The sequence below is a fragment of the Anoplolepis gracilipes genome, chromosome 13 (assembly GCF_047496725.1).
Source record: "Anoplolepis gracilipes chromosome 13, ASM4749672v1, whole genome shotgun sequence".
Classification (NCBI taxonomy): domain Eukaryota; kingdom Metazoa; phylum Arthropoda; class Insecta; order Hymenoptera; family Formicidae; genus Anoplolepis; species Anoplolepis gracilipes.
In genome coordinates this window covers 1095218-1122955 of record NC_132982.1, presented here as the reverse complement: position 1 = coordinate 1122955, position 27738 = coordinate 1095218, and the positions used below count along the sequence as shown (strand labels likewise).

The window sequence follows — 27738 nt, the reverse complement described above, 5'->3', positions numbered from 1 at the left end:
TATTATCGAAAGTCCGTACCTACGCTCATATCGCGTGTGATTAAATATTTGTACAATGTATTAATAAGTGTAATTAAGTGTACAAACTCAACTCTTTTTTATCACAACATAGTGACAAGTATTTTATTCAGTGCCTATATTCTAATTCTTTGAACGCATGGAATCCCAAAAAACCCTTCCTTAATACGCGGGCACAACAAAATTAAGATTTTGTTCTTCTTGTTTTTTACGTTGCATGGAACTCTCATTTCTCTATCAAGTAAAAGTCTATGTTATTAAAGAAAGAAAAAAAAATGAGATTTTTCTAATAAGAAAAGTGTCCTCCTCTGATTTTTATAAACTTTGGATATTGTACTCTAAGTTAAAATAAGAAATGGATATTTTTTTATTTATGTTCTAATGGTCGGATAAGAAGAAAAACATTTTCTTAAAAAAGGTAATTCTTATAATTATAAGCTAATACCATCGAAACATGAGAAATGAAAAAAATGCTTTAAAGGAAAAAGTTGTATGGTACGCATTTTATAAAAGTATTTAGATTTTTATTCGTAATCTTAAAAAATATAAAATTATAGGTAAAAATAAGTATTTTACATATTTAAGCATGAATACATTCTGTAAATTATAATAACATATTTATTATAAAATGATAAGAAAACCAGTCAAATGTATTTAGAGATATCAAAGGCTATCGTTAAAGTCATACAAATGTACATATCATATATGTGCATATTAAATATAAAGATATAAAATATAGAGATATTAATGTAATATCAGCATTTCACTTATAATTGCATGTGTTGCCATATATGCATCAGTATAAAAGCATTCATATCATTCTGATAAATTAGTAGTACGGAATTCATAGTACGGAATATTTAATATGATTATATGAGTTACATAGTAAAGTTCAGTACGGAAGCCTGTTCTATCAGTAGTTGTTGTTCATTATGTGTAACTAAGTTTATTGTAAGTTATAATATTTTAAATAATTGTATTATCATTTATGTTTTTACACATTATTTATTTTACAATTTTTCTTTAATTTAATAAAATTAAGTTATAATTGTTTTTTCTCTTTCTACAAAATTTATGAAAGAATAATTAAAATGTTTTATAATAATTTATAATATTTTATAATATAAATAAAATTAATTAATACATTGTATAATATTTTATATTAAATTTAGAAAGAAAATATATATTTAGAAACATATTAATATGTATATATCGCATAACATTTCTCTTTTTTTTTTATTCAAGCAAAATTTACTCGAAGATAGCAAATGCAAAATTTTTCCAAATTATTTTTAATTATCATTTAAAGATATATATATATATATATATATATATATATATATATATATATATAGCGAGCGAGAGAGAGAGAGAGAGAGAGAGATTTCTTTTCAAGAAACAGTTTCACTCTCCTAACGGCCGAAAGAATAAATAAAAAGTACGTATTTCTTATTTTGATCTAGATTATTATATATTTAATTTATTTTTTTCATTTTTTATTATACATAATTAATTTTTATTATATATTTATTAGATTATTATATGTTTAAATTTTATTAAAATAGAAGAAAATTATAGAAGAAAATCACATTTGTGTCATGTTTGTTATGAGTATCTCGTTTGTATCAAAATCGATCACTCAAAAACAATAATTGCATTCTAGTTAAAATAGAAAAGAGGTGCCGTTCGCAGAATTCGCAAATTTTTTAATCATAAAAATTATTAGCCGTTACGAAGTAATTAAATCGTACAACATGACTTATATCGATTAAATTGACGAAGCGTTCAAATGTTTAATTATGCATATAAACTTTTCTAATAAATTGTTTTTAATGTAATTGTTAACTATGTAATAAATTATTAATTATAAGAGAAGTATAAGATTAACGCATTTTATTCTATTTATGATTACATTCTATTTATGATAACATGAGCGGTTTAGATGTCAAATGGTACAGGTCCAAAAAAATAAAAATTTAAGAAATAAAGAAAAAGAAATGTTTGCATTTATATAACTATATATAAAGATAATTTAACTATTTAATTTGTCTGACCTTCATAACAGACTCAGTGTAATTGTTGATGATAAATCACATTGTTTGTGCAGTTAAAATCTGCTGAGAAACCGAAATCGAGTTTGAGTATTTGTATCGCTTGATATCTGATAAATTTGTATCACTTAATATCTGATATTTATCACTCATATTTAAGATACCAAGATGATAATTAGTTTCGTAAATGAATATTATTTATTCCGTGACATGTGATTTAAAGAAGGAGAACACGAAGAAAACTGAGCTTTATTCGACGCCTCATCACATCAAGAAACGATGTTTATCATTATATTTCTATTATCTATTCTTAGTTTATTAGTATATAATTATTACGTACATCATGGAAGAATTGGACAACTAATTAATCTTATCCCGGGACCGCCGGGTTATCCGATTATTGGTAATATAATGGAATATCTTGTTTCAGCAGGCAAGTAACAATTTCTAATATCAAATTGCAAATCAAGGCTCTTTAATATAATAAAATAATTAGAGATTGGACGAGCGTAAAGAGGAATTAACGTTAATTATCGAAAATAATCAAATTACACACGACTGGTTTCATAAAAATACATTCTCGGGCAAATATTTGAACTTCTTATCACAGCATCCGATTAATCAAAAACAAGGAATAGTTATGGACTTACGGACAGGGCCTTGTTATTATTGCATCCTAAGTTCCATGCAAAAAATCTCACATTGTTAATCGACATTCCAATAGAGAATTCATATCCGTTAGAATTTATATTCCAAACAGTTAACAACCGATTAAAGACACTTTTTGAAAAACAAAAGAGAGGTGTTACCGATGATAATAGAGATGCTCAGCAAGTTAACTTTTTTACCATACCGTATTTACCTGGTTTAACAGAACAATTCAAAACTATTACCAAAGGCATAGGTGTTCGATTGGCATATTATAGCTTAAATAAGTTAAATAGATATTGTAAGGTCTCATAAAGATATCATCCCGAATTTATCGAAAACAAATGTAGTTTATAAAATCAAATGTGCCGATTGCAATGCATCTTATGTAGGGCAAACGAGCAGAAGGTTGATTACGCGAGTTAATAAACATAAACAACATATTAAAAGAAACACTACAAATAAGTCGGTCATAACCGATCACCGTCTACAGTATGATCATGATTTTATATGGGATGACATCGAGATCTTAGATAGTGAATCATGTTTGACAAAAAGATTGTTGTCGGAGATGATTTACATAAAAAGACAACAAAAGCTTGAATTTGCAGACGGATACTGAGTATTTATCTGATATATACACAAACATTATAAATAAACTACCACACGTTTAAATAAGTCATATAGACATAAACAAGTAACTGTTGTCACATGGGTTATTTTTATCTGTTGACGTGGCATCACCAGTTGCGCTCTTGTTCGCATGTAATTATGATTATAATTTCGACACGACTTATAATTGCAAAGTTAACAACAACGGAGTGATTCCATGACTTACGAACTATGGAACCAGTAATATCAGGAGAGAAGAACGTATCGATTCCACTTTGAAAACGTGAGATTTTTAAATTATTGACATACTTTGTGTTTACATTATAATCGTAGATAATAAATTTGTATTTTATATTGTAACTACAGATTTATATTCAACGATTAACACTAATGATGGTCAAAAAAGAAGACCGAAACGTTCGCAACCGCAATTTAGAAACTATATAATATGATTTTATAATTGCTGTCATCTTTTATTAATTATTATTATTTCTAATTATATAAATATAATTCATAGTTAAATATCACATCAGTATTAACAATATATATATATATATATATATATATATATATATATATATATATTAGCTCTTTACACCCGTCTAATCTCTAATTAATTTCTAATGTATTTGTATTACAATATACATATACATATAATACATACAATATACATATAATATGATTTTCCATCAGTGTCAGTGATTATAAATATTGTTCCTTTGTTTTTAAATGCACATGTTCACACATGTCTGTCACAGTTCCGTGACCGGCACGTTCAGTGTCAGTTCAATGTCAGTTAAGTATCCGTTCAGTGTTTATCAACGATATTTTTGCTTTTTCACGGACGAGCTACGACGGTCAATATTTATCTGTGGTTCATTCAATATCAAACAAAGTACTTTTTTTAAGGTCAAGTCGTGGATTTGGATGTAAATAGAATCTATTGCGTAATTTTTTATATCAAGCAGATCACTTTTTTGGTGTCAATTTTACTGTAAAGTTACGCGATGAACATAATATTTCATTTACATCTAAATTCAAGACTTAATTTTAAAAAAGTCCACTTGACATGGAAAGACTCCTGTAAATTTATGCCTATACTTATATTTATTGCTAACTCGTCATCCGTAAAGTGAGCCATTTCGAGAATCACTGAAATCAAACTGCACGGATATGTAGAAATAACCGTCACTGAAACGTCACGAATGTCACTGACACGGTACTGATACGGCACTGATACGTTACGGATATGTGTAAATAGACCTTTAAGGTCAATTCACACATCTCCGTTCCGTGTCCGTGCCGTATCCGTACAATGTACGTCCGTGCACTGATGAAAATATCGTCCTTATATATTTCTATGGGACTGTTTATACGCTTCCGTATCCGTATCCGTAACTGTCCGTCCGTATCAATATCAGTGCGTAGGCAAAATCTTCACCGATATTTTCACGTAACGGACGGTACGGTACGGCGTCGGCATTGAATGTCTGAACGGCTTCAGACATAAATATAGCGAATTTGGTTAAATTGCCACTAGTGCATATAAAGATTATCGCACACAACATTTAAAATAGTAATTAAAATACGAATTATTATTAAGAGATGAGTTATTATTATAATACGACTGATTATTATTATTCATATTAAACAACAACAACAACAATAACTCTTAATATAAATAATTTTATTTTTTTAATTACTTATGTCGTAAATTTGTGTGCAATAATCTTTACATGCTAGTGCGCACTCATAGATTTCATCGCTTTTTTCTTTTTTGTAAATTTACTTCTTCCTCGTCTAAAATTGTTGCAATAACTGCAAGTTCTTCGTCAGAGAAATTCATGCTTTTTCTTCGTTGTCTCAAGACGTACTGAATGAAAATCACGGAAATGTTTGCGGTACTGAACAGCACGGATACGGTACGGATACGACACGGATACGGAACGGAGATGTGTGAATTGACCTTTATTCGTTACTTCATGCGAAAGTAAAAGTTAAATTTGTAAATCTGTTTTGAAAAACATATATTTATTAATATTATTGCACTAATTATTTTTAAAATAATTCAATCTTATCAGTATCTTATCAATCTTATTACTCTTTTGCAATAATATTAATATTCTTAATTATCATTATTTTCAATCATTGTTTTTAACGTGTTTTAACTAATGATGCAGTAATGATAAAATTAACCCAAACTTTGGTACTTACATTTATAATATTTATATATTTTCAGAAGAACAATGGAAAGTTATGCATTCTACATTTGACATATATTATCCCATTATGAAAGTCTGGTCTTTCTTTACGCCCGTTGTATCTATCCGTCATCCAGATGATATGGAAGTAATAAAATATTTAAAAAATTCAATTCTCTGTAGAAATAATTTTTAGAAGTTTTGCATTTCAAGAAAATGTTTGTTCGTAAAAAATGTTCTTTAAAAGGATAAAAAGAAGAAATATCAAAGATAGTAATTTAAAATATGAAAGAATTTTATTAGATTATTTGGCTTAACTTTAGTATATTATCTCCCTTCGATTATGAAGAAATTTTACACGTACATAGTACTAATTGAATATAGTTGTTTTTTTAATATGTGATAAACTCATTAAGATAGAAAAAATTAGAGTAGGTTTGGTTAAGGTTGACTAGATAAGGTTAGATTAAGTTAATGTATCCTGTTTTTATTATTTAGATGCTGATTATATCGAAAAATGAAAGAAAATGAGCTTTTTTGATTTTTTTTATGATAATGATATTTTGTTAGCACTGTACATTTATTTTTTAATATACTTTTTAATAAAATGAAATATTTCAATAAAATAATTTTGAATTTTATTTTTTTTCATATTAACGCTTCAATTGAATACCTAGATTACTCGTGTCCAGGTCATTTTTAATCTACTAGAACATTCTATTACATTCTATAGACATTTTCAGTAGCGACGAAAAAACGTTTTTAAGGGATGAAATCACCCCCATATGTAAAACTTTTTGCTTTTCTCGATATATCTCGAAACTAATGAGAAATATAAAAAAATATTTTATATAAAATTTTATGATAAAATCATCTCTATTTAATCATGTTAATAAAATCAAAAATTTTCAAAAAAACTTTTTTTAATTATTTTTTTCTTTAAAAATACACAATCGGTCCCCTGATATTAAGTAATAACGGACTGTGATAACTTGATTTTTCTTTGATATCTTCAACAAAATTAACAATGAGAGAAAGTCATTTCTAATAAGTGATGTATTCCAATATTTACTGTTAATATTGAAACTTTAGTTTACGTCACGTATAGTGACTGGTAGTGAACATCAGAACACAATAAGTTGCACATTAAGTTCAATTTAATAAATAATATTTTAATAAATATGTATAATTAAGTAAATAATAAAAATAATATAGCGTGAGGCAATAACTATTACCACCTGAAATATTTTCAAATCTGTAAGGTCTACAGGAAAGGAATGACTCCAAAAATAGGTCAACAATCGCCCGTCTTTTCACTGTTGAATTCGGACTTAAATTTGATGCTAAATAATAGTTTATCATGAAATATTAATTTTCTGAAATTTTCAAATTGAACCCACTTTTTATTGCTGATATATTAGGGGTCAAAGTTGTCATTACGCACTAACTGACAAGGCCGTTAAGGAGGTGAAACGTCCTCTTGAGAAAAATTGGTTTTTATATTTTTGAGTAAATACCGTCGAAACGGTAAGAGATATAAAAAAAAGTTTCGAATAAAAATCTTATGGTTTTTAATGTACTTTAAAACTGCATAATCTGATTTTTTTTAAATTGAGGAGGAGGGAGGATTTCGAAAAATATGACATTTTCGAAAAATCTGATTATGAAAAATTTTAATGTACATTAAAAACCAAAAAACTTTTTAAACTTATTCAAAGCTTTTTTTATATCTCGTTTCGACGGTATTTGCTCAGACATATAAAAACCGATTTTTCTTAAGAAGGTGTTTCACCTTTTTAACAGCCGAAAAAACACGTAAAATAAATACATGTCTCCTATTTTGATCTAGACTACTACATATTCAAAGAGCATTAAAATCGGAGCGGGACACTTCCATAACTTTCCTTGTCAGTTAGTACATAATGACAACCTTGACCCCTCATATCTCAACAATAAAAAGTGGGCCCAATTTGAAAATCTCAGAGGATTAATGTCTCATGATAAACTATCATTTAGCATCAGATTTAAGTCCGAATTCAAGAGTTAAAAAATAGGCGATTTTTGGGATCATTCTTTGTGTAATCAAAATTGCACAGTATGAAGGAGGATATTATATAATAATTTTTGTCCAGGTGGAGATGCTTCTGAGATATCAAGCTTATCTTATTTCTGTAAATGGATTCGATATGTTTTCTTTTTATAATATAATAGAGGAACTCAAAACAAGTTCAGAACTTATATCATTTGACAAAATTAGAAGCAAGAGAAGAAACGATAAAAGATACGTTTTTTATAATAAATAATTCATAACTAAATAAATAAAAATTTACAATTTAATTTACTAGAAAATGTTTGAAGTGATGGTCATCACTATTAATGCAACACTGGATTCTTCTGATCACTGATGGATGTTGGGGTTCTTTATGAGGAACTTCAAAGGACTTGGTCTACAAAAATGAACCAACTACACCTCAAGACATGCAACAACAGATCATTTCAGCCTGTGCGTCACTAACTTCTAACGTTATCAAAGACGCAAATCAATCAGTGATCAGAAGAAGTGTTGCATTGACAGTGATGGTCATCACTTTAACCTTTACATTGCCGCTATTTTTGCATTAAAATAAAGGTTTTTTATTTTTCAAAAATTTATATACAGGGTACGCCATTTAAATCTTTCCACTGAAATATCTCAGAATCCAAAAGTTTTATACAAAAATGTTTCAGACAAAAGTTGTATAGTTTTGAGAGGGCTATAAGTTGGTATAATTGGTTTGACCTTGAAGAGTCATTTAAAGGTCATATAAACGTCATGTTTACTTTTTTAAATGGGATACCCGATGTTTTATTGCATATTCTTGTAGCTTATCTCAAGACCTTTCCAAAACACTATAATAAAGTATTTTTTCATTAAATATTTTTCGAGTTATAAGGCTTCAAAGTTGCAGTATTTTGACATAAAATACAAGATATCTCATAAAATATTCATTTTTTTATTATCTTACTCTAATACTTTTATGCACAGAATAACGAAACGAATCAATTGGCATAATTAAAACACATAATTATGTTAAAGTAAAAATCTGAATTTGCAACTAACAGTTACATATTTTTACTTTAACATAATTATGTGTTTTCTTTACACTAATTGATTCGTTAAAAAATACTTAATGAAAAATTCTTTGTCATAAGTGTTTTGGAAAGCTCTCGAGATGAGCTACAAGAATATGTAAAAATATATAGGGTGTTCCATTTAAAAAACTTGAAATGACCTTCACGTGACCTTTAAATGACTTTTCAAGGTCAAACCAATGGTACCATTATGGCCCCCTCGAAACTATACAACTTTTGTCTGAAACATTTTTCTCTCCCGGGCTTGGTTTTCAAAATATTCGACTGGATGGATTAAAATGGTCCACCCTGTATATATATATATATATATATATATATATATATATATATATATACAGGGTGTCTCATAACTAATAAGCCAACGCTCGTGAACGGGTAGAGCGGGTTAAATGGAATAGAAAAGTCCTGTACCATTTTACGATTTTCAGAATAATTATTGAGAAATTAATTTACAAAGATCGGCAAATCCGGCGCGAGTATCAGCCCGCCGGAAAAAAGATGGCGAGAAGGACGGCCCACCGCTAGGCCGGTCGCTAAATAATAATCGCTAATCTATTGTTCTTATCAACGCTTCTCGTTTATGTCCCTGGTAACCGCGAGGCAATGACGCCTATTTACGTCGCGCGCGCTTAGCGATCGTCCTTAGGGCCGTCCTTCTCGCCATCTTTTTTGCGGCAGGCTGATACTCGTGCCGGATTTGCCGATCTTTGTAAATTAATTTCTCAATAATTATTCTGAAAATCGCAAAATGGTACAGGACTTTTCATTTCATTTAACCCGTTCTACCCGCTCACGAACGTTGGCTCGTTAGTTATGAGACACCCTGTATATATATATATATATATATATATATATATATATATATATGCGCACTAGTTTTTCGGACCGCTCTTCGCGCGGTCCTCATGAACTACTTACATATTTATGAACCAATTTTCACTAAATTTATATCAAAATATAAATTTTTTGAGAACCACTACTATGTTATTTCTTTTTTCATTTTTTGATATTTTATTTCGTGCTACCTTTTTTCATAAACTTAAATATTCATATTTTTATTTTTTTTTTTTTTGCTTATATATATATATATTTTAATTTCATATATTTTAGCTCTTATATATATACAATTTCATATATTTTAGCTCTTAAACATTAATTTGGTTTACATATATGGGTTTTTTTATAACATAAATTTGATTTATATATATATACAATATATAAATATTAATAATTTTTTAATTTTTAATTATACCTTTTTTTAAATTTTATTTACTCAAATATTTTTTTTTACGTTTAATTTACCTACCGCTAACCCGCTATTATTAGCTCTCATTCAATTTTTAAAATTTTTTAATTTACAAAATTTCTCTGTACAGGTTGTTTCAAACCACCCGTACCACCCTTTTATCTCGGAATGTCAAAATACTGCAACTTTGAAGCCTTATAACTGAAAAAATACTTAATAAAAACTACTTTGTCATAAGTGTTTTGGAAAGCTCTCGAGATGAGCTACAAGAATATGCAAAAATATATAGGGTGTCTCATTTAAAAAATTCAAGGTGATCTTTACATGACCTTCCAACAACTATTCAATGTCAAACCAATGGTACCATCTTATGGCCTCCTCAAAACCGTACAACTTTTGTCTGAAATATTTTTCTCTAAAACGTATTATTCGGGAGATATTTGAGGTCGTTATTTAAAATGGGACACCCTGTATATATACACACACACTCAATATTATCCTGTTGCAAGGTTAATCTTGATATGTAGCGATAAGTCGCATAACGTAGACAGAGTAATAAATAGGACTTAAATTTAGACTTTGACAATGTTCCCCATATTTTTAATAAAAACTACTAGTACCATCGTATTCAGCAAGTTGAGATCTATAAGATTCATTATGTTTCTTACATTTCTATTCATGGGCAAAAAACGGCAGTTTTTTAACATTGTTCTTTCTCGCCTTTAGGGAGGTAAAGAGAGGTTATAGAATTCTCAAAAATGAGAATCTATTTCTTGGTAAAATACACCAAGTAAAATACGTGCTTTGTGCACGTTTAAATTTTCGCGGAAAGAATTAATTTCTAAAGAAATTTACGTATTAACATCCGCGTATGACTCTTATAAATTTTATTATCTAGCTATATCTAATTGTAAGCTGCATCAGGGGTTACTCTGCTTTTAACGTAACCAAATCTCGACGTGCTGTTGCTTGTAACTCTCCTAATTTTTTTATACATCGAAAAATTTAAAGCAAATATAATTTATATAGAAAATAAGATATATCTAATTTTTTATAAACTATTATATTATTTGTTAATCAAAAATACACAGAACTTACTGATAAATAGTCAAGGATCAAGATTATTTCTAAACTTATTATTTAATGTACGATGATATCGTTCGATCAAATTATTTGTCCGTTGTACTTTTCGATACATCGAAAATCAGTTTGGTTTAACAAGATTTAGCCAAAATTGCTCATAATAATGTAAATAATATTTAACCCTTTAAAGCCACGAATTTTTATAATTATCGGTATTTTACAAAATTTGGTACATACGAGTTTTTGAGGTGGTCGATCACGAATTTTGAAAATCTGTTATCAGATTTTCAAAATTCAAGATGGCGGATCCAACATGGCGGACTAAAATTTGAAAATTAATGCTAATCTTGATAAAAATTTATATATAAGGGTTTTTAGGGTCGCTGATTATGAATCCGTTGTCAAATTTTCAAAATATTTTTTTTTTTAGAAAAAGATGTGAAGAATCTAAAAACATAATTTAAAAATAAAAAAATCCACTGGTTTTAAAGTTTTGTAAGTTAAAAGCCTTACAGGTGATCCGATTCTGGCTTTCCGAAATAATATCAAAAAATTTATCACATTATTTGAAAGATCTTCAGTCAATAATAGAAAAATTTCTTATACGTTATTAAGATCTACAAAATAATATAAAACTTATTTTTAAAAAATGATTTTAAAATTTAAACTTTAGAGACAAATATCTCGGTAGAGATGCATTAAAAAAAAAAATTTTATAGGTACTTATGGAGTTATTTTTACCTGCTCTACATGCCCACGAGAGATTTTGCTCACCTTTACCAGGACACCCTGTATACAGGGTGTCCCGAAATGACCGGTAAATGTTTTAATGGCAGGTTCTTTAAAACATTTTAAGGCGAAAAATTTAATACAAAAATATCGAGGCTACAATAGTTTTCAAACTGCAAGCGATTATATTTTACGAATGGTAGTGCTGAGATTTCACGCACTCAGGTACGGCAAAATAACAAGTGATAAAAGAATTAGATAAATTAGATAAATTCATAGAAGCACTTTTATCACTTGTTATTTTACCGTACCTGAGCGCGCGAAATTCTAATCCTGTTATTCGTGATCTTCAAATCTTTCTAATCTGAAAACTATTGTAGCCTCGACATTTTTGTATTAAACTTTTTGTTTTAAAATGTTCTAAGGAACCTGCCATTAGAATATTTACCGGTCATTTCGGGACACCCTGTATATACAGTGATTCAAAACAATTTGTCCTTAATCTGTCGTATTCCTGACTCAATTCTAAGACGATTTTTCCTCTACCAAAATTTTGTCCGAAGCTTAGTTTTTTAAATTACAAGACGAAAAAGTTAACGAATCACGAAACGAGTACGCGGTAGGCAAGGGCGACGCAACTCATTGTACGATAGGTGATTACGAGGGCACGCTGTAATCAGCTGCTTACTATACGCGATATGTATGAGAACGTTCACGCACGCACGCACGCACGCGCACACGCACGCACGCTCTCTCGTCCTTAAGTACACAAGTAAACTTAAGTGCAGTACACAATTTCGTTCTGTTAATATTTATGCATATATTATGTATTCAATTTCTAAAAACATATTATGTTAGTGTTTGAAAAATGTGAATATTAAATCATTTGGTATTTGAAATGTCAATAGTTTTCTAGAATAATACAGCGGAATAAAATTATTATGCATTTATTGATGCATTCTATCATGTACATGCAATACTTGAGTGTATACGCATTGTCAAAAATACAGCTAACTAATTTATACTTATATAGTAATGTGAAAATATACTGGAAACTCTCAATAGTGCGATTTGAAAAAGTGCAATACATCCCTTCCATGTCCGCCAAGTTCGACCTCCGTAACATGAGTAGGGATAACGGCCAAGCAGCGTATTGGTTGCACAAAGCTGCAAGCGCAATATCTTCTCGCGTAAAAAGCATGTATACTCACGCTCACGCTTCTCGCTATATTACATAATCCAACCGTCGTATTTGTGCGTATTCATGTTATCGTGTTTTACATATCTTTTATTAAGTACGAACTTCTTTTGGTATGTGGGCTAAACGATACATTGTCATGGCTCTGATCTCTACAGTAGAAGTGATAAACTCATAAAAATGCAACAGAGCCCCGTACGCTGCACTATTAAGAGTTTCCAATGTATTATTAATTTTTATGTTTTTAAAACATACTTTTCAGATTTTGATCTAAAAAGTGATAAAAATTTGATATTTAAAAATAGTTTTTCTTTAATTTTATTACATAAAAGCTTAGTTTTAACTTCAAAGAAGATGATGAAGATGATAAACTTTTTTAGGATCTTTTAAGTAATTCTAAAGTAGTACCAAAATTGGTCTGAACGCTAGTATCTCACGTGTTCAGGATTACAGTATGTGAAACAGGATTACAAAACCTATTCAGTTTTAAAATATTAAATAATGTTAATTAAATCAAATAATTTAAATTTAAATTTCTCAGAAATTAGACATTTCCGTAATTCTACTTGTGATTTCGATTACATTCAATTAGTACATACCTGTAAAATTTCATCAAAATCGGAGGATGGTATATTAAAATCTTACCCAATCTAATTTCAGACGATACTAACCAGCCACAAGCACATGAGAAAAAGTAGAATATATGAGTTTTTACAGCCTTGGCTCGGCACAGGTCTTCTCACTAGCACAGGTATGTACAACGTATTGACGTTAATCTCTCGTACATTTTTTTAGACTCTCTTACTAACTTGTCTCTATTATATAAATAATCGAATAAAATTTTGCGATTAAATTGTAATACTATCTTAAACTGTAAACTTATATAACTTCTTCTCATGTATAATTAGTATGGAAAAGATACACGTAGATATCGTTTAGTTAAATTAAAGTTTAATTGAGGCATTATTTTGTTATACATAATCTCAATTAAATATGGAAAAAATACATTTTAATAAAAGAAAATTTTGTATCAAGTCAAACATCGTCACGTAAAACAAACTTTCTTTTATAAATAAATTTTAATTTATTTTTATCTATCATCTGGACACAATTTTAATACATAATAATAATAAATTCATGTGAATGTTTACAATGTCTTTCACATACAAATATCATTAGAAGAAGGTGTAAAAAATTATAAAAAAGTTTTGCGATATAAAGTAGAAATAAATTTCAATATATGTATAATTAAAATTATTAAAAGGTTAGTCAATTATATATTGAAAAAAAAAAAAGAGCGAGTAATCTTATACATATAATATTTATATTTTATTGTACACAATTTTGTATTATTTTCTTACTTCAGGCACCAAGTGGCAAACGCGGCGAAAGATCTTAACACCTGCATTTCATTTCAATATATTAAATGAATTTATAGATATTTTAGTGAAAGAGAGCGACCGTATGACAAAATCTTTGAAGAATGTAGAAGGCATAGTTGTAAAGGATTTAATACCATTCATTAGTGAACATACACTGAACGCGATATGCGGTAAGATTCTTATTTTTCTGTAATTCTTTACAGTTACGTACGAGAATTTTTTTAAATAATTATATTTAAGAGAAAGAATATAAAGCAAAGAAAATTTATCGGAGGCTTTAAAAGGAGGATTTGGATGTTACATCCGATGGACTTCACGATTCTTTTCTTTCAATATTAATTATCAACGAATATCTGAAAATGAGATGAGAATTTCAAACTGTGAGATAACGAATGCTAAAAACTGAGCCGTGTATAAATATTCAAAAGGCTCTATCACACTCAATACTTAAGAATTTTTAAATAAAACAGAATCATCGTAAACTGAGATTGTCATTCAAAACTAAAGTCATAAATTGGAGACGGTGAAAAACTGAGAACACTTGATATGAGTGCTCACTTAACAAACCACCCTTAGGTGACAGTTGCTTATAATAAATTTTATAGAATATAGCAACAAACGATAACTCCCTTTGACTGTATCAAACTCTCTATTGGTTAAAACCAAAATTCTCTGATAAAAATCTGTACCAATAGGAGTAAGCCTCTAAGGCTAGAAGCCGAAAAGACAATCCTTCCAAGTATATGAGAGCGTTAATTAAAATACTTATTCGTCAAATTATCTAATAAAGAGGAGGTAGTAGAACTCTTGGTTACGCGAGAAAAATCAACAGTCGAATATTTATCATCGTGATTGTCATACTGCACTCTTGAGCACCTAGTTTTTTTCAATTTGACTTTAAATATATAGTCTCGAGGATTCTTTTTTGTGACATCTATTTGTTATTTCATAATTTATATCTCAGTAAAAATGAGTTTAAACTTAATTTGTGTAGTGTGACGTTATAATTTTCTTGATGGATGTCTATCATCAACTTTTTCATGGATAATTGGAAATTAGTATTCATTGACCCCAGCGATTGTCATTTTACCTGCGTCCGCATTTGTCGACAAATAGAGACTTTAATTAAATAAATTTTTATTTCTGTCTTTTATTCTATTTTCTCGTTTAAATTTAAACAATTCTTATATTTCAATGGAATCTTTCATTTTTTCAAAATCACTAAGTTTATATACATACATCCATTTCTGTAATTAATGATCGCATCTCTCTGTTCTTTTCAGTCTATTTTTCACCTTTCTTTCTCTTCGTGCAATAAGCCGTGTATTTTGTATCTAACAGTATTCCATATATTCGATTACCGAATATATATAAAGATAAAAATTTTTCTCTCAATTTTTCCCTTCTTTCTTTTCTTTCAAATAATATAACGATTTATTAAGGTTTCAATATTTTCTTCTCTTTTCATTCTCTATTGTAGAATACCAAAACAATTAATAAGAATTGCTCGAGAGGGGGAGGGAGAAAAGAGGGGATCATGATGGTAAGGGTTTGGATGAGAGAGATGTGGTGGAAAGTAATAGGGATATATGTGAATAAGGACATAGAAAGGAAAATGGTGAATTTAAGAGAATGGATGGAGGAGAGGGAGAAAGGGGAAAGGGTGTTGATTGGAGGAGATTTTAACGCAAGGACGGGGAAGGAGGGAGGAAGGGCAAGGGAGGAGGAAGGGAAAGAGGAGGAGGGGGGTACGAGAAATTCCAAGGATGGGACTATAGATAGAGAGGGAAAAATCTTATGCAGGTATTTGGAAGAGCAGGGATGGGCAATCTTTAATGGAGATGTAAGAGGGGATGAGGAGGGGGAGCTAACGTATACGGGAGGAAAAGGGGAATCGGTCATTGACTACGTTATTGGAGATGAGAGGGTGAGGGAGGAGGTGAGATGGTTAGTAGTAGAAGAGAAAGTAGATCGGACCATCAGCCAATAGTGGTGTGGATAGGAAAGGGAGAGGAGGTAGAGGAAAAAAGAGGGGATGAGAGGAGAAAAAGAGGAGGTAGAGGAGTATGGACAGAAGAGGAGACGAAAGAGTTTAGGAGAATATTTGGAGAAAAAGGGGGGCAGGGGAAAGGGGTGGAGGAAAGCTGAGAGGAATTGAAAGGAAGGGTAGGAGAGGCATTGGAAAAAATTGGAAAGGAGAAACAGAAAGGAGGTTGGTGGAATGAGGAACGTAGAAAGGGAAAGAGAAGGGTGTGGAAGGAGCTGAGGAGGTAGAGAAAAGGGGAGGGAGATGGAGAGAGGTATAGAGAGGAAAAAAGGAGGTTTGCAGTGTTATGTGAGGAAAAGAAAAGGGAAGAGAAAGAAAGGTGGATGAAAGAGATAGAGAAGGTGAGGTCGGAGGGACAGGTTTGGAAAATATTGAATAGAGAAAGAAAAAGAAGAGTGAGGATGAATGAGAGCATAGAGATAGGAGAGTGGGACGAGTATTTCAGAGAGTTACTAGGAGGTGTGGAATGGAGGGTAGTGAGAGGGCTAGGAGGAAGGGGAGAAAAAGAGGTGGAGGAAGAAATGAATAGGGAGGAGGTGAGGAAGATGATTAAAAGACTGAAGGATGGGAAGGCGACAGGGGGAGATGGGATACCAAATGAGGTATGGAAATACGGAGGGGAGGAAATAGAAGAATGGATATTTGAGATATGTAGGAGAGAGGGGGGAGGGATGGCCGGGAGAGGGAAGGGGTTGTAGTTCCGATAGTGAAGAAAGGAAAGGGTGGAAGAGTATAGGGAAATAACGTTAACGCAGACGATGTATAAGATATATGTAGCGGTGTTGGCAGAGAGGTTGAGAGTGGAAATGGAGGAGAGGAATGTGCTGCCGCCAAATTAAACGGGGTTTAGAAAAGGGATGGGGACGGTGGACAATATTTATGTATTGAATTATTTGATAAATAGATAAGATAGGGGAAGTGGGTGGTTTGGTGGTATTGTTTGTCGATTTGAAGGCAGCGTTTGATTCGGTGGACAGAGGGGTATTAGTAGATATGATGAGAAGGAGGGGAGTAAGGGAGGGTTTAGTAGAGAGGTGTGAGGAAGTTTTGAGGGAAACGATAATTAAGGTAAGGGTGGGGGACAAAGAAGGGGATAGATTTTGGACAGTTAGGGGAGTAAGGCAAGGATGTCCCATAAGTCCGTCGCTGTTTACGATACTGTTGGCGGACTTAGATAAGAAGTTAGGAAAGAAGGGATGGGAAGGGGTGAGGTTGGGAAAGAGGAGGGTGTGTACATTGGCTTACGCGGATGACATTGCGCTGCTGGCAGAGAGTGAAGAGAAAATGAAAGGGATGATGAAGGAGTTGGAGAAATATCTGGATAGGAAGGGTTTGGTATTAAACATGGGGAAGACAAAAGTTATGAGGTGTAGGAAGGGAGGAGGAAGGTGGAGAAAAGTGGAATGGAAATAGAAGGGGAGGGAGATAGAAGAGGTAAGGGAATTTAGTTATTTAGGGTATGTAATAAGGGGTAATGGGAAGCAGGACAGACAGGTGAGGGAGAGAGTGAGGAAGGGGGCGGCGATATTAGGGCAAGTTTGGGGCTGGTGAAAAGGAAATTTGGAAAAGACTAGAGTAAGAGGTTATGGTTATTTGATAGGTTGGTATGGCCGGTGGTGAGTTACGGTGTTGAGATTTGGGGGTGAAGAGAAAGGAAGGAAATAGAAAGAATACAAGATAGGTACCTGAGGTGGATGGTAGGGGTGGGAAGGAGTGTACCGGGATACATGATAAGAGAGGAGTTTCAGAGGGATATGTTGAGAGGGAGGGCAGAGATGAGAGCGTGGAAGTACGAGAGAAGAGCAGAAGAAGGGAAGGGCGGTGCTAGCAGGAGAATGTCTGAGGGGGATGAGGGAGAAGGCTAGAAAAGGAAAAAGGGGAAATGGATGGGAGGAAGAGAGGAAAGAATTTTGGGAAGGAAAAGGGTGAAGATTGGAGGAGGTAGAAGGTCTAAGAGACGAAGGAGGAGTAAGAGGGGAGGACATATACAAGAGGGAAATAAAGATGCAAAGGGAAGAAAACTGGGATAGGATTAGGGAGTCAAGATTCAATAGATGGTATGGGGTGGTGAAGGGGGAAGGTGTACCGGGGTATTTAAAGAAAGATTGGAAGGAATATAGGTTGAGGAGAGTGGCAAGATTTAGGCTGGGAAATGAGATGATGGGAGGCAGATATTGGGAGAATGAAGGGTGTAAATGTAGAGTATGTGGATGGGGAAGGGAGATATGGGAGCATGTTTGGGAGGAATGTGGAGGATGGGGGGGATGAGGAGGTGACAGGAAGCAGTAAAGGAGGTGCTGAGAGGAGGGGCAGAGGGAGGAATGGTTGAGGGAATTGGAGAAAGTCAGAGAGGGGAAAGGAAGAAGGAATGAGAGAGAGAGAGAGAAGAGTGAATGAGATTAGGAGTTTGTAAACGGAAACGGAAGCCCATTAGGAACGATAGAAAGAGCGTGTGTGTGTGTACAGGCAGGGTTAGGAGTTAAGGCGTAGGTTTAAGTAGTTTTAACAGCGTATAGAAATTAAGTGTTATTTTTGTTATTTTTTTTTGTGAAAAAAGATTGTAAACCTTTGGGAAGGCAATAAAGTATTATCTAATCTAATCTAATAAGAATCGCTCAAAGTATATGAAATTATTAGAAAAGACAAAAAAATTTTGTGGCTTGGGTTTGTTAATAAATGTTAACTATTTAATTGTAATTTAGATGCATGTTTTAGTTATCCTATAAATTTCAATCTTTTAATTTTAATCTAATGCACATGCGAGTGGCGAATACACTTCTGACCATCTTTAATGTATAGACTTTTACATTTAGTTACTTATACGTTTTGATATTACTTTATTTTTCTTACCGTATTAATTATACATTATAATGATCAATCAGAATCAGGGTGTCCTTCCACCGACTCAGTCTTCTCGAATCTAGACGTAACAATCACTTAATAAAGAGAATCTTGTATGTAGCAAAGATTTAGAGATGGACGGAATATGAAATAATGAAAAGGTGTTAGAGTAAATTTATAAAATAGACGTTATCCTGATGAAAAATAATCTTAAATTTCTTATAAAAATTCTAAAACTTTTTCATACAAAATCTTCTACATTGACACACTTTTCAAAAATATTTAGAGAAAGAATTTAAAAATTTATGAATAAATTTGCATTATTTATCATATTTTTTCAGTATAATTGAAAATATTAAAAATATGTAGTTTCACAATCTAAGAAATCTACGATTTATAAACTGCTATTTTTCTTTAATTGCATTTTATTTAACAATATATTTAACAATATAAAATGTAGCTTTTATATTATCTTTATTTTCCCTTGAATATCAAACAAAGATATAATCACAATTAAAATAAGATTAACACAAATCAATACATCTTATGTATATATATATATATATATATATATAGAATAAGATGTGTTGATTTGTGTTAATCTTGTTTGTTAATCTTATTTGAATTGACCATATCTTTGTTTGATATTCAAGGGAAAAATGAAGATAAAATAAAGGTTGCATTTTATGTATATATGTATATTCTGAGTAATATCGAGATATTTCACATTTTTATCGTAAATAAATTTTGTGCAAATTTTTTATATATATTTTATATTTATATACATCTGGTTAGGAAAGAGAAAATAAGACCAAAGAAAATTTAAAAAATATATTTAAAAAGAAATAAAATAAGTTCAAAGTTAACTTAAAAATAATATAAAAATTATGTCAAATATTATTACAGAAAGTTATCAAATTAAATTACTAGATAAAAATAAATTAAGAAGTATCATTGTGTAAAATTTATATTTCATGCATAATATTATATTGTAAATACTGTAAAGTTTTTATAAAAATCCCTTTCAGATTCGAAAGACAAAAAATAAATATCTAATCTATAGTTAAACTATAGCTTAAGAGAAAAATAAAATTTATTCTTGTACAAAGTACTGATAAAGATCGATAATGTCCATTTTTTATACTTCTTGTCATAGTTATCCATGAAATATTCAACTTTAATATTTTGCGATTGTATTTTTGGTCTTATACAAAAAATATATTTGTAGAAACTGCCATGGGTATCTCTTTGCACGATCTCGGAACGTTCCAGCAACAATATCGGGAAGCAGTTCATCAAATAATCGAACTGTTTATTTATAGGTAATATATGGACAAATATTACAGATATAGTGAATGATTATCATATATATAATTTTTTAAATTATCATATGTGTGTGTTATCTATATATTTTAAGAGGAAAAGTTTTATTAAATAATTATGTAAAGATAAACAAGTAAGATTTAGTTGATATTTAAGCTTTTAATTGGTAATAAAACCGTATTACACACTCTCAACTATAATATTTATATGTTTTATTTTGAAATAAGAATTGTTTGCAGTTTTTATTGAAAATGTTAAAATATTAAAAATTTAAAATAAAGAAATTATGCAATAAAATCTAATGATACTTTTTGATCAAAGAAAATGTAAAGCTATAAAAACCTACAATGTTCTAAAAAAATCGTGCATATCTTTATGACATATGTATATTAGTTTTAAATCTTACTGTATATATATTTTCTTTATATGATTAAAATTTATTTTATAATTTTATGATGACTTTAAATAAAACTTTTACAAAAACTTATATCATTACTAAAATTATATAATCTTATTTAATTACAATTTAGATTAGTGAGAGGTTGGCTGCATAACGATTTGTTATTTGCGTTGTCATCACAAGGAAAAAAGCAAAAAGAACTCCTTAAGATATTGCATGGATTTACGGAAAAAGTGAGTTATAAAATATATGTTGCTTAAGAAATTCTCTGTGCTCTCTTTTTTATATAAAATTGCAATAAATTTCATTATCTTTGTGTAGCAAAATTATGCAATTATATCATAAATATAATATGTAGTTGTATTATATGTATAATGTGTTATTGTATGTAGTTGTATTATATGTATAATGTGTTATTTAATACTAATCACATACATAAAAAGTTTAATATTGTACTCGTGTAGATTATTGCAGAAAGGAAACTTTATCATGAACATACCAATGGTCAATACTTAAAAAACCTTGAAAGTGGCAAAAAGGCGGAGATTAATGATGTAGAAATATTGGGAAGTATGTAATAAAAGAATAAGAGATTCTTATTTTAGTTTGATTGCGCAATATAATATTATAAAATATATTTCACTCTATATTAATCATATATATTATATATAATTATACGTAATTATGTAAAGGTAAATGTTCAGATTAACTTACTATACGTTAAGGATTAATTATCTCATGAATCTTGGCGTAGGAGAGAGATCTTTCGCCTAAGCCTAATATTTTATAAAAATACAAAAGAAAATATAAACACGTATAAGTATAAAATATAACGACAAGAATGATACAAATAAGTATGAAAATTACGATTTCAAATTTATATAGCTTAGAAACCAAAAGAGAGTGCCACAAAATTCAAATTATTACTCAGGAATGTTTACTCAGAAACCTCCTATCATGTGAAATAAAAACGAAAATAATCTGAAGTGTAAGTTAATCGGAACATTCACCGATGTAAGTTATGTTTGCCATAAAATTCATTCATTATTTGTAATAAAATTTGAATTTAAGAGAATATTGATGTTACTTAACTAAAGAACGAACATTCAAAAATGAAAATGCTAATGTGTACAAGTTTTTATTTTTAGTTAAAAAAAAGCGGCTAGCCATGCTAGATCTGTTAATAGCAATATCTCGAGAAGGATTTTTGACTGATTCGGATATCAAAGAAGAAGTCGATACGTTTATGTTTGAAGTATGTATTTATAAACTTTTTTTAATTTTCTGTTTACACATTACATATGAATCTAACAAGATGCATATATAATAATGCATGTAACGTAATTTACAGGGCCATGATACTACAGCGATGGGTATAACGTTTGCTTTATTACTATTAGCTGAACACAAAGATATTCAGGTACCTTTTTATTAATATATATATATATATATATATATATATATATATATATAGTATAATTTACTTTGTGATTTTTAGTCAAATTAGTACAAATGTCTAGCTTTTTTGTGATGTTTATTTTATATGTGTGTTAATATACATATTTTGAAAAAAATTAAAATTAAAATATCTCTAAAATAAATATAAAGAATTTATAAATGATTAATGATAAATTTATTAAAATTTATTGGTACGAATTGGATAATTGTGGAATGCTTAATTTTGAAATTAATTGATTACTTATTAATTACGTCAGTGAAATATCAGGCCAAATTAAGTTAAGTGGGAAATAGTAAAAAATGCTATTTTCCTAACAAGGAAATATGGAAGTGCTTCCCTCTGATTTTAATGAGCTTTGTAATATATTGTAGTCTAGGTTAAAATAGGAGAAACATATTTTTTTATACGTTGCCAAACGGCCGTTAAGAAGTTGGAACACTCTCTTGAAAAAAATCAGTTTTTATCTGCCTGAGCGAATACCGTCGAAACGGTAAAAGATATAAAAAAAATTTTAAATAAAAGTTTCACGTTTTTAATATACTCTAAAACTGTATGATCAAATTTTTCGAAAATATTATATTTTCCGAAACCCCCCCTTCCTCTCCTCAATTTTTCAAAATTTTGAAATTTATATATCTTATAACAAAACTTATAACATATTTAACAACAAACTCCACCATATATAATAAAATTGTAGTCCGAAATCGCATTTTGCAAAAATAGGCTAGAAATACCTTTATAAACCGCTATATGCACGCACCATCCATATTCGATTCATGGCCATGATTAATAGACAATACTTACATGCTATGAATAAACAGATGTTTAACCGTGAAATAAGTTAAGTACTACTTCTGGCACTTGGTACTTAATGTACTACTTGAGTCTGGTACATCAAATGTGTTTTTAAAATGTAATGATTCTTCTTCATCAATTTCATACATTTCTTCATGCATAATTTAAGCATGTTTTCAATCTTGTCTTTTGTTTCAATTTCATCAGTTGTAATTTATAATATAACTTTTTGGAAAGTTCAAAGTATAGTAAATACTGCGCACAGCAGCATTACTACATTTCTTCACTTCTTCTTTACTACACTTCCATACCTTTTCTTGTAAATTAAGTAGGATTAAGCGTGATAATGCTCAATTTCATAATTAATTGAGTAATTAGGGCTAATTAATGATACCGGTAAAATATCGGGGTAAACTAAGCTGTAGAAAACAGCAGAAAATGTTATTTTTTCTGACTTACAAGGAAAGGGTTGGAAGTGTCCCCTTCGATTTTAATGAGCTTTGACTATGTTGTCTAGGTCAAAATAGGAGACACGTATTTTTTTATAAGTGCCCATACGCCCGTTAAGGGAGTGAAACACCCTCTTGAAAAAAATAGATTTTTACATTTCTGAGCGAATACCGTTGAAACAATAAGATATAAAAAAAATGTTTCAAATAAAAGTTTTATGATTTTTCATGTACTTTAAAATCATGCAATCAGATTTTTCAAAAATATTATATTTTTACGAAATCCCTCCCCCTCCCTTTCAATTTTTGAAAATTTTAAAATTTGTCTTATAGTAAAACTTATAGCTCATTTAAAGACAAATTCAACCATATATGATAAAGTTGTATTTGCAGTCACATTTTTCAGAAATAAGCTAAAATTATCTTTATATCACTATACGCGCGCTTTATCCGCCTCATGACATTCGCTATTCAGAGCGACGGTTTTTTCTTCGCAAACTCACAGAGGCAATCATAAATTATCAACAAATAATTTATGAAAATATACATTTATAAATTATAGCAATTATATTTATATAATTTACAATTATATAATATATACATATATATATATATATATATATATATATATAATTAATATATTTGTTATGTGACAATAAATATATAATTTGCATAAGAAAAATAATGTTTTTATACATTAAAAATAGAACTAGTCGAACAAGGAAAATCTTTGACGGGATGCAAAGGTTAATAGATTAAATGATTCAGTTCTATGAATAAACAGATGCGTTTACGCAACTGCGAGATAAGTTGATGCAATATAGTTTTATTTACAACCAGTGCAGCAAAACATGTATGTATTATTGTGTCGAAAATATCAAGATAACATTCTTGCTCATATACATTACATACATGAAAAAGAAATAGAGTATTTTACTAATCAGATATTCTGTTTTATAATATTTAATTTCTTAAAGTATAAAGAAAAATGTAATACGCATTGTCTTAATAAATTATATGGAAATATTACATAAGTATACATAAAATAGCGTACATAATTATTGCATACAAGAATAACAAATATTCATATCGATTACAAAGATGATGATCGTAAAAGAAATGATTTATACAAAGGGACTTTTTACATCATGCGCAGGCAATTATAGCAACTTCATCAAAATATCGCATATTGGTTTTAAATTATTTTTGAAACAAAAATCTACTGGTGTATCAAATTCTTTTGGTCTCTTTTCTAAATACTTTTATACCATGCATATTTGAATAAATTTTTAAACCTCGGTGATGAAAATTGATTATGTGTTAATAATTGTAATTTTAAAATATTGTTTCTTGAATGAAGCTTGACCTCAAGATCTAAAAGCATGACAGTATTCAAAAAATGTTTAACAAAATTTTTCCATAAACAAAAACCGAATACATCTATAGGTTATATTTTTCCCGTTGTTCCAGCTGGTATAGTTAACAAATTGATATTTTCTATAAAATCTAGTTCTTGTTTCTTTGAATTATATCAGGACAATGACCAGTCCAAGAATCTAATAATAAAACTGATTTTGGTCTAACATTTTGAAAAAAACACTTCTTTTATCCAGATCTCAAAATAATCCAGTGTTAATGTTTCAGATTTTGATGCCATGACAAAGATATTATCTTCTTTAAACATTGTTTCTTTTACCGTTGGACCAAATGTTCCAGTAGATTCTTTTAAAACAATAAAAAGAGGCGATAATAATTTACCATCAGTTGAAACAATAGGTTGTATAGTATAACTATGTGTAGTTGCTGATATGAATTGTACCATGCGTTCAATTTTTTTGGTGCTAATAGATGACAGTGAACGACCGGAATGAAATTCTAATTGAAATCCACTTTGGTCCGAATTATATACATTTTCAATTCCATGTTGTATAATAAAATATTTCACATTTTCGATAAATGACTTGCTTTGTGCTTCTAAATTTTTATTTGACGTTAAATGTTTTCTTGTTATAAATTTTGTAATTTTACTAGATACGATATTATGTGCGAGCTTAAAATTTTTTACCCATGATAATGATGCTGTAAACCTAAGTACATTTACTTCCTTCTGCGCTCGAAGAGCCCATCGAGTGATATGTGTGATACAACATATGTGTCATCTTCTCTTTCTTCATCAATTACTCGTTCTACTTCAGTTATATCAAATGTGTTTTCAAAATCTAATGATACTTCTTCATCAATTTTATACGTTTCTTCGTGCATTAATTTAAACATATTTTTAATCTTGTTTTTTGTTTCTATTTCTTCTCTAGTGACAGGACTTTCTGGGAAATCCATAGTAATAAAAACTGCGTACAGCAGCATTATTACATTTCTCGTATTAAACATTATTCTCTAAAAAAATTAAAATTATATATATTTATTTTATAAATATTAGCAACAAAAATATTTATTAGTAGTAAAAATATTTGTCTTTAAATGAGCTATAAGTTTTACTATAAGACAAATTTTAAAATTTTCAAAAATTGAAAGGGAGGGGGAGAGATTTCGAAAAATATAACATATTTGAAAAATCTGATTGCACGGTTTTAAAGTATATAAAAAACTTTTATTTGAAACATTTTTTTTTATATCTTATTGTTTCGACGGTATTTGTTCAGAAATGTAAAAATCGATTTTTCTAAAAAAAAGGGTGTTTCATCCCCTTAACGGGCGTATGGGCACTTATAAAAAAATACGTGTCTCCTTATTTGAACTAAACTACAACATAGTCAAAGCTCATTAAAATCGGAGGGGGACACTTCCAATCCTTTCCTTGTTAGATAGGACAATTATGGGAATGCTCAATTTTGAAATTAATTAAATAATTAGGGCTAATTAACAACACTGGTAAAATATCGAGACAAATTAAGTGAGATAAAGCAAAAGAAGCCTTTCCTAACATTTTGAATATTGTATTTTTCAGTACAAAGCGAGCATTTTTTACTCTTTCCTGCATTTTATTTGAATTGATATTTCAGCAGCATCATTAATTAACTTAATTATTTACTTATTTACATAAAATTGAGTATTCTCACAATTACCCAACTTATCAATTTATTTATATCTAAGTTCATAAAAATCAGTATATTTTAAAATGTATTTTAAATAATTATTTGTCTTGATGCAGGAACGTGTGAGAATTGAAGTCAATACCGTGATGCAAGAAAACGGAGGAAAACTTACTATAAAGTCGTTGCAAAACTTATTATATTTAGACAGATGTTTAAAGGAAGCACTACGTTTATATCCTAGTGTGTTTCTTATATCACGATATATTGCGGAAGATGTAAAACTACGTGAGTAATTACTTTTTTATTGCATATATCTTCGAACATGTCATATATATATTATTATTATAAAATAAATCTAAAATATAAATATAAAATAAAAATAAATGAGCTTTAAATACTTTAATATCTTAAAAATACATGTTATGCACATTTTTCAAAAACTTTTATATATATTGTTTATATATATTCAATCTTATAACATATCTTTTTTAATCTAATCTTATACATAATCTTTTTCAGAGTCATATGTGGTACCTGCTGGAACAGTAGTACATCTTAATATCTACGGAGTTCACAGAGATCCTAATTTTTGGCCAAATCCAGAAGTATTTGATCCTGATAGATTTTTGCCTGAGATAGCTCAGAATCGTCATCCTTATTCTTATTTACCCTTCAGTGCAGGACCGCGGAATTGTATAGGTAAATTTTAATTGTTATTTTTTCTTATATCAATTGTTTTAGAATGACCTACATTTTCAAATTGTAGGTCAACGATTCGGTTTGTTGGAAATGAAAGCCATGATAGCTCCTTTGGTGCATAATTTTTATTTGGAACCTGTTGATTATTTGAAGGATCTTCAGATGAAGACCGCTATAGTACTTCGTCCTTCTCATCCAGTTCATATAAAATTTGTACCAATCAAATATAAACAGTCGTTTGACACAATGTAAATATGACAAGAACGTAAAAAATTTATACAAAAATGGAAAAAGTCGTTATCCATATTATATGTTGAACATTATATGAATAATATATACATGAATATACAATAATATATACCTAGTATAAAA

General features: G+C 29.6%; 1 protein-coding gene across 11 annotated transcripts; it reads left to right on the top strand.

The window, feature by feature from the left end:
• Window positions 1-5: 5 nt before the first annotated feature.
• LOC140672283 (cytochrome P450 4C1-like) lies at window positions 6-27738 on the top strand. 11 transcript variants are annotated; one of them, XM_072904285.1, is made up of 14 exons: window positions 879-969; window positions 1374-1456; window positions 2293-2502; window positions 5569-5678; window positions 13579-13669; window positions 14285-14470; window positions 20417-20510; window positions 21042-21144; window positions 21376-21481; window positions 22060-22166; window positions 22263-22331; window positions 26784-26952; window positions 27187-27366; window positions 27434-27701. In XM_072904285.1, the coding sequence occupies exons 3-14, from the start codon at window positions 2349-2351 to the stop codon at window positions 27616-27618; spliced, it is 1554 nt and encodes a 517-aa protein (XP_072760386.1). In that variant the 5' UTR covers window positions 879-969; window positions 1374-1456; window positions 2293-2348; the 3' UTR covers window positions 27619-27701. The 11 variants fall into 11 exon arrangements, with proteins under 11 accessions (XP_072760388.1, XP_072760397.1, XP_072760392.1 ...); XM_072904290.1 differs by having other exon boundaries at window positions 922-969; window positions 1415-1456; XM_072904287.1 differs by lacking the exons at window positions 879-969; window positions 1374-1456 and adding an exon at window positions 6-118.

What these genes read in the sequence shown, in the direction of transcription:
- LOC140672283 (XM_072904287.1), top strand. Translation starts at nt 2,349, where the DNA reads ATGTTTATCATTATATTTCTATTATCTATTCTTAGTTTATTAGTATAT. An exon ending in GTCATCCAGATGATATGGAA is followed by an intron (nt 5,679 to 13,578) that starts GTAATAAAATAT and finishes ATCTAATTTCAG; the next exon opens with ACGATACTAACCAGCCACAA. An exon ending in TGCATGGATTTACGGAAAAA is followed by an intron (nt 21,145 to 21,375) that starts GTGAGTTATAAA and finishes GTACTCGTGTAG; the next exon opens with ATTATTGCAGAAAGGAAACT.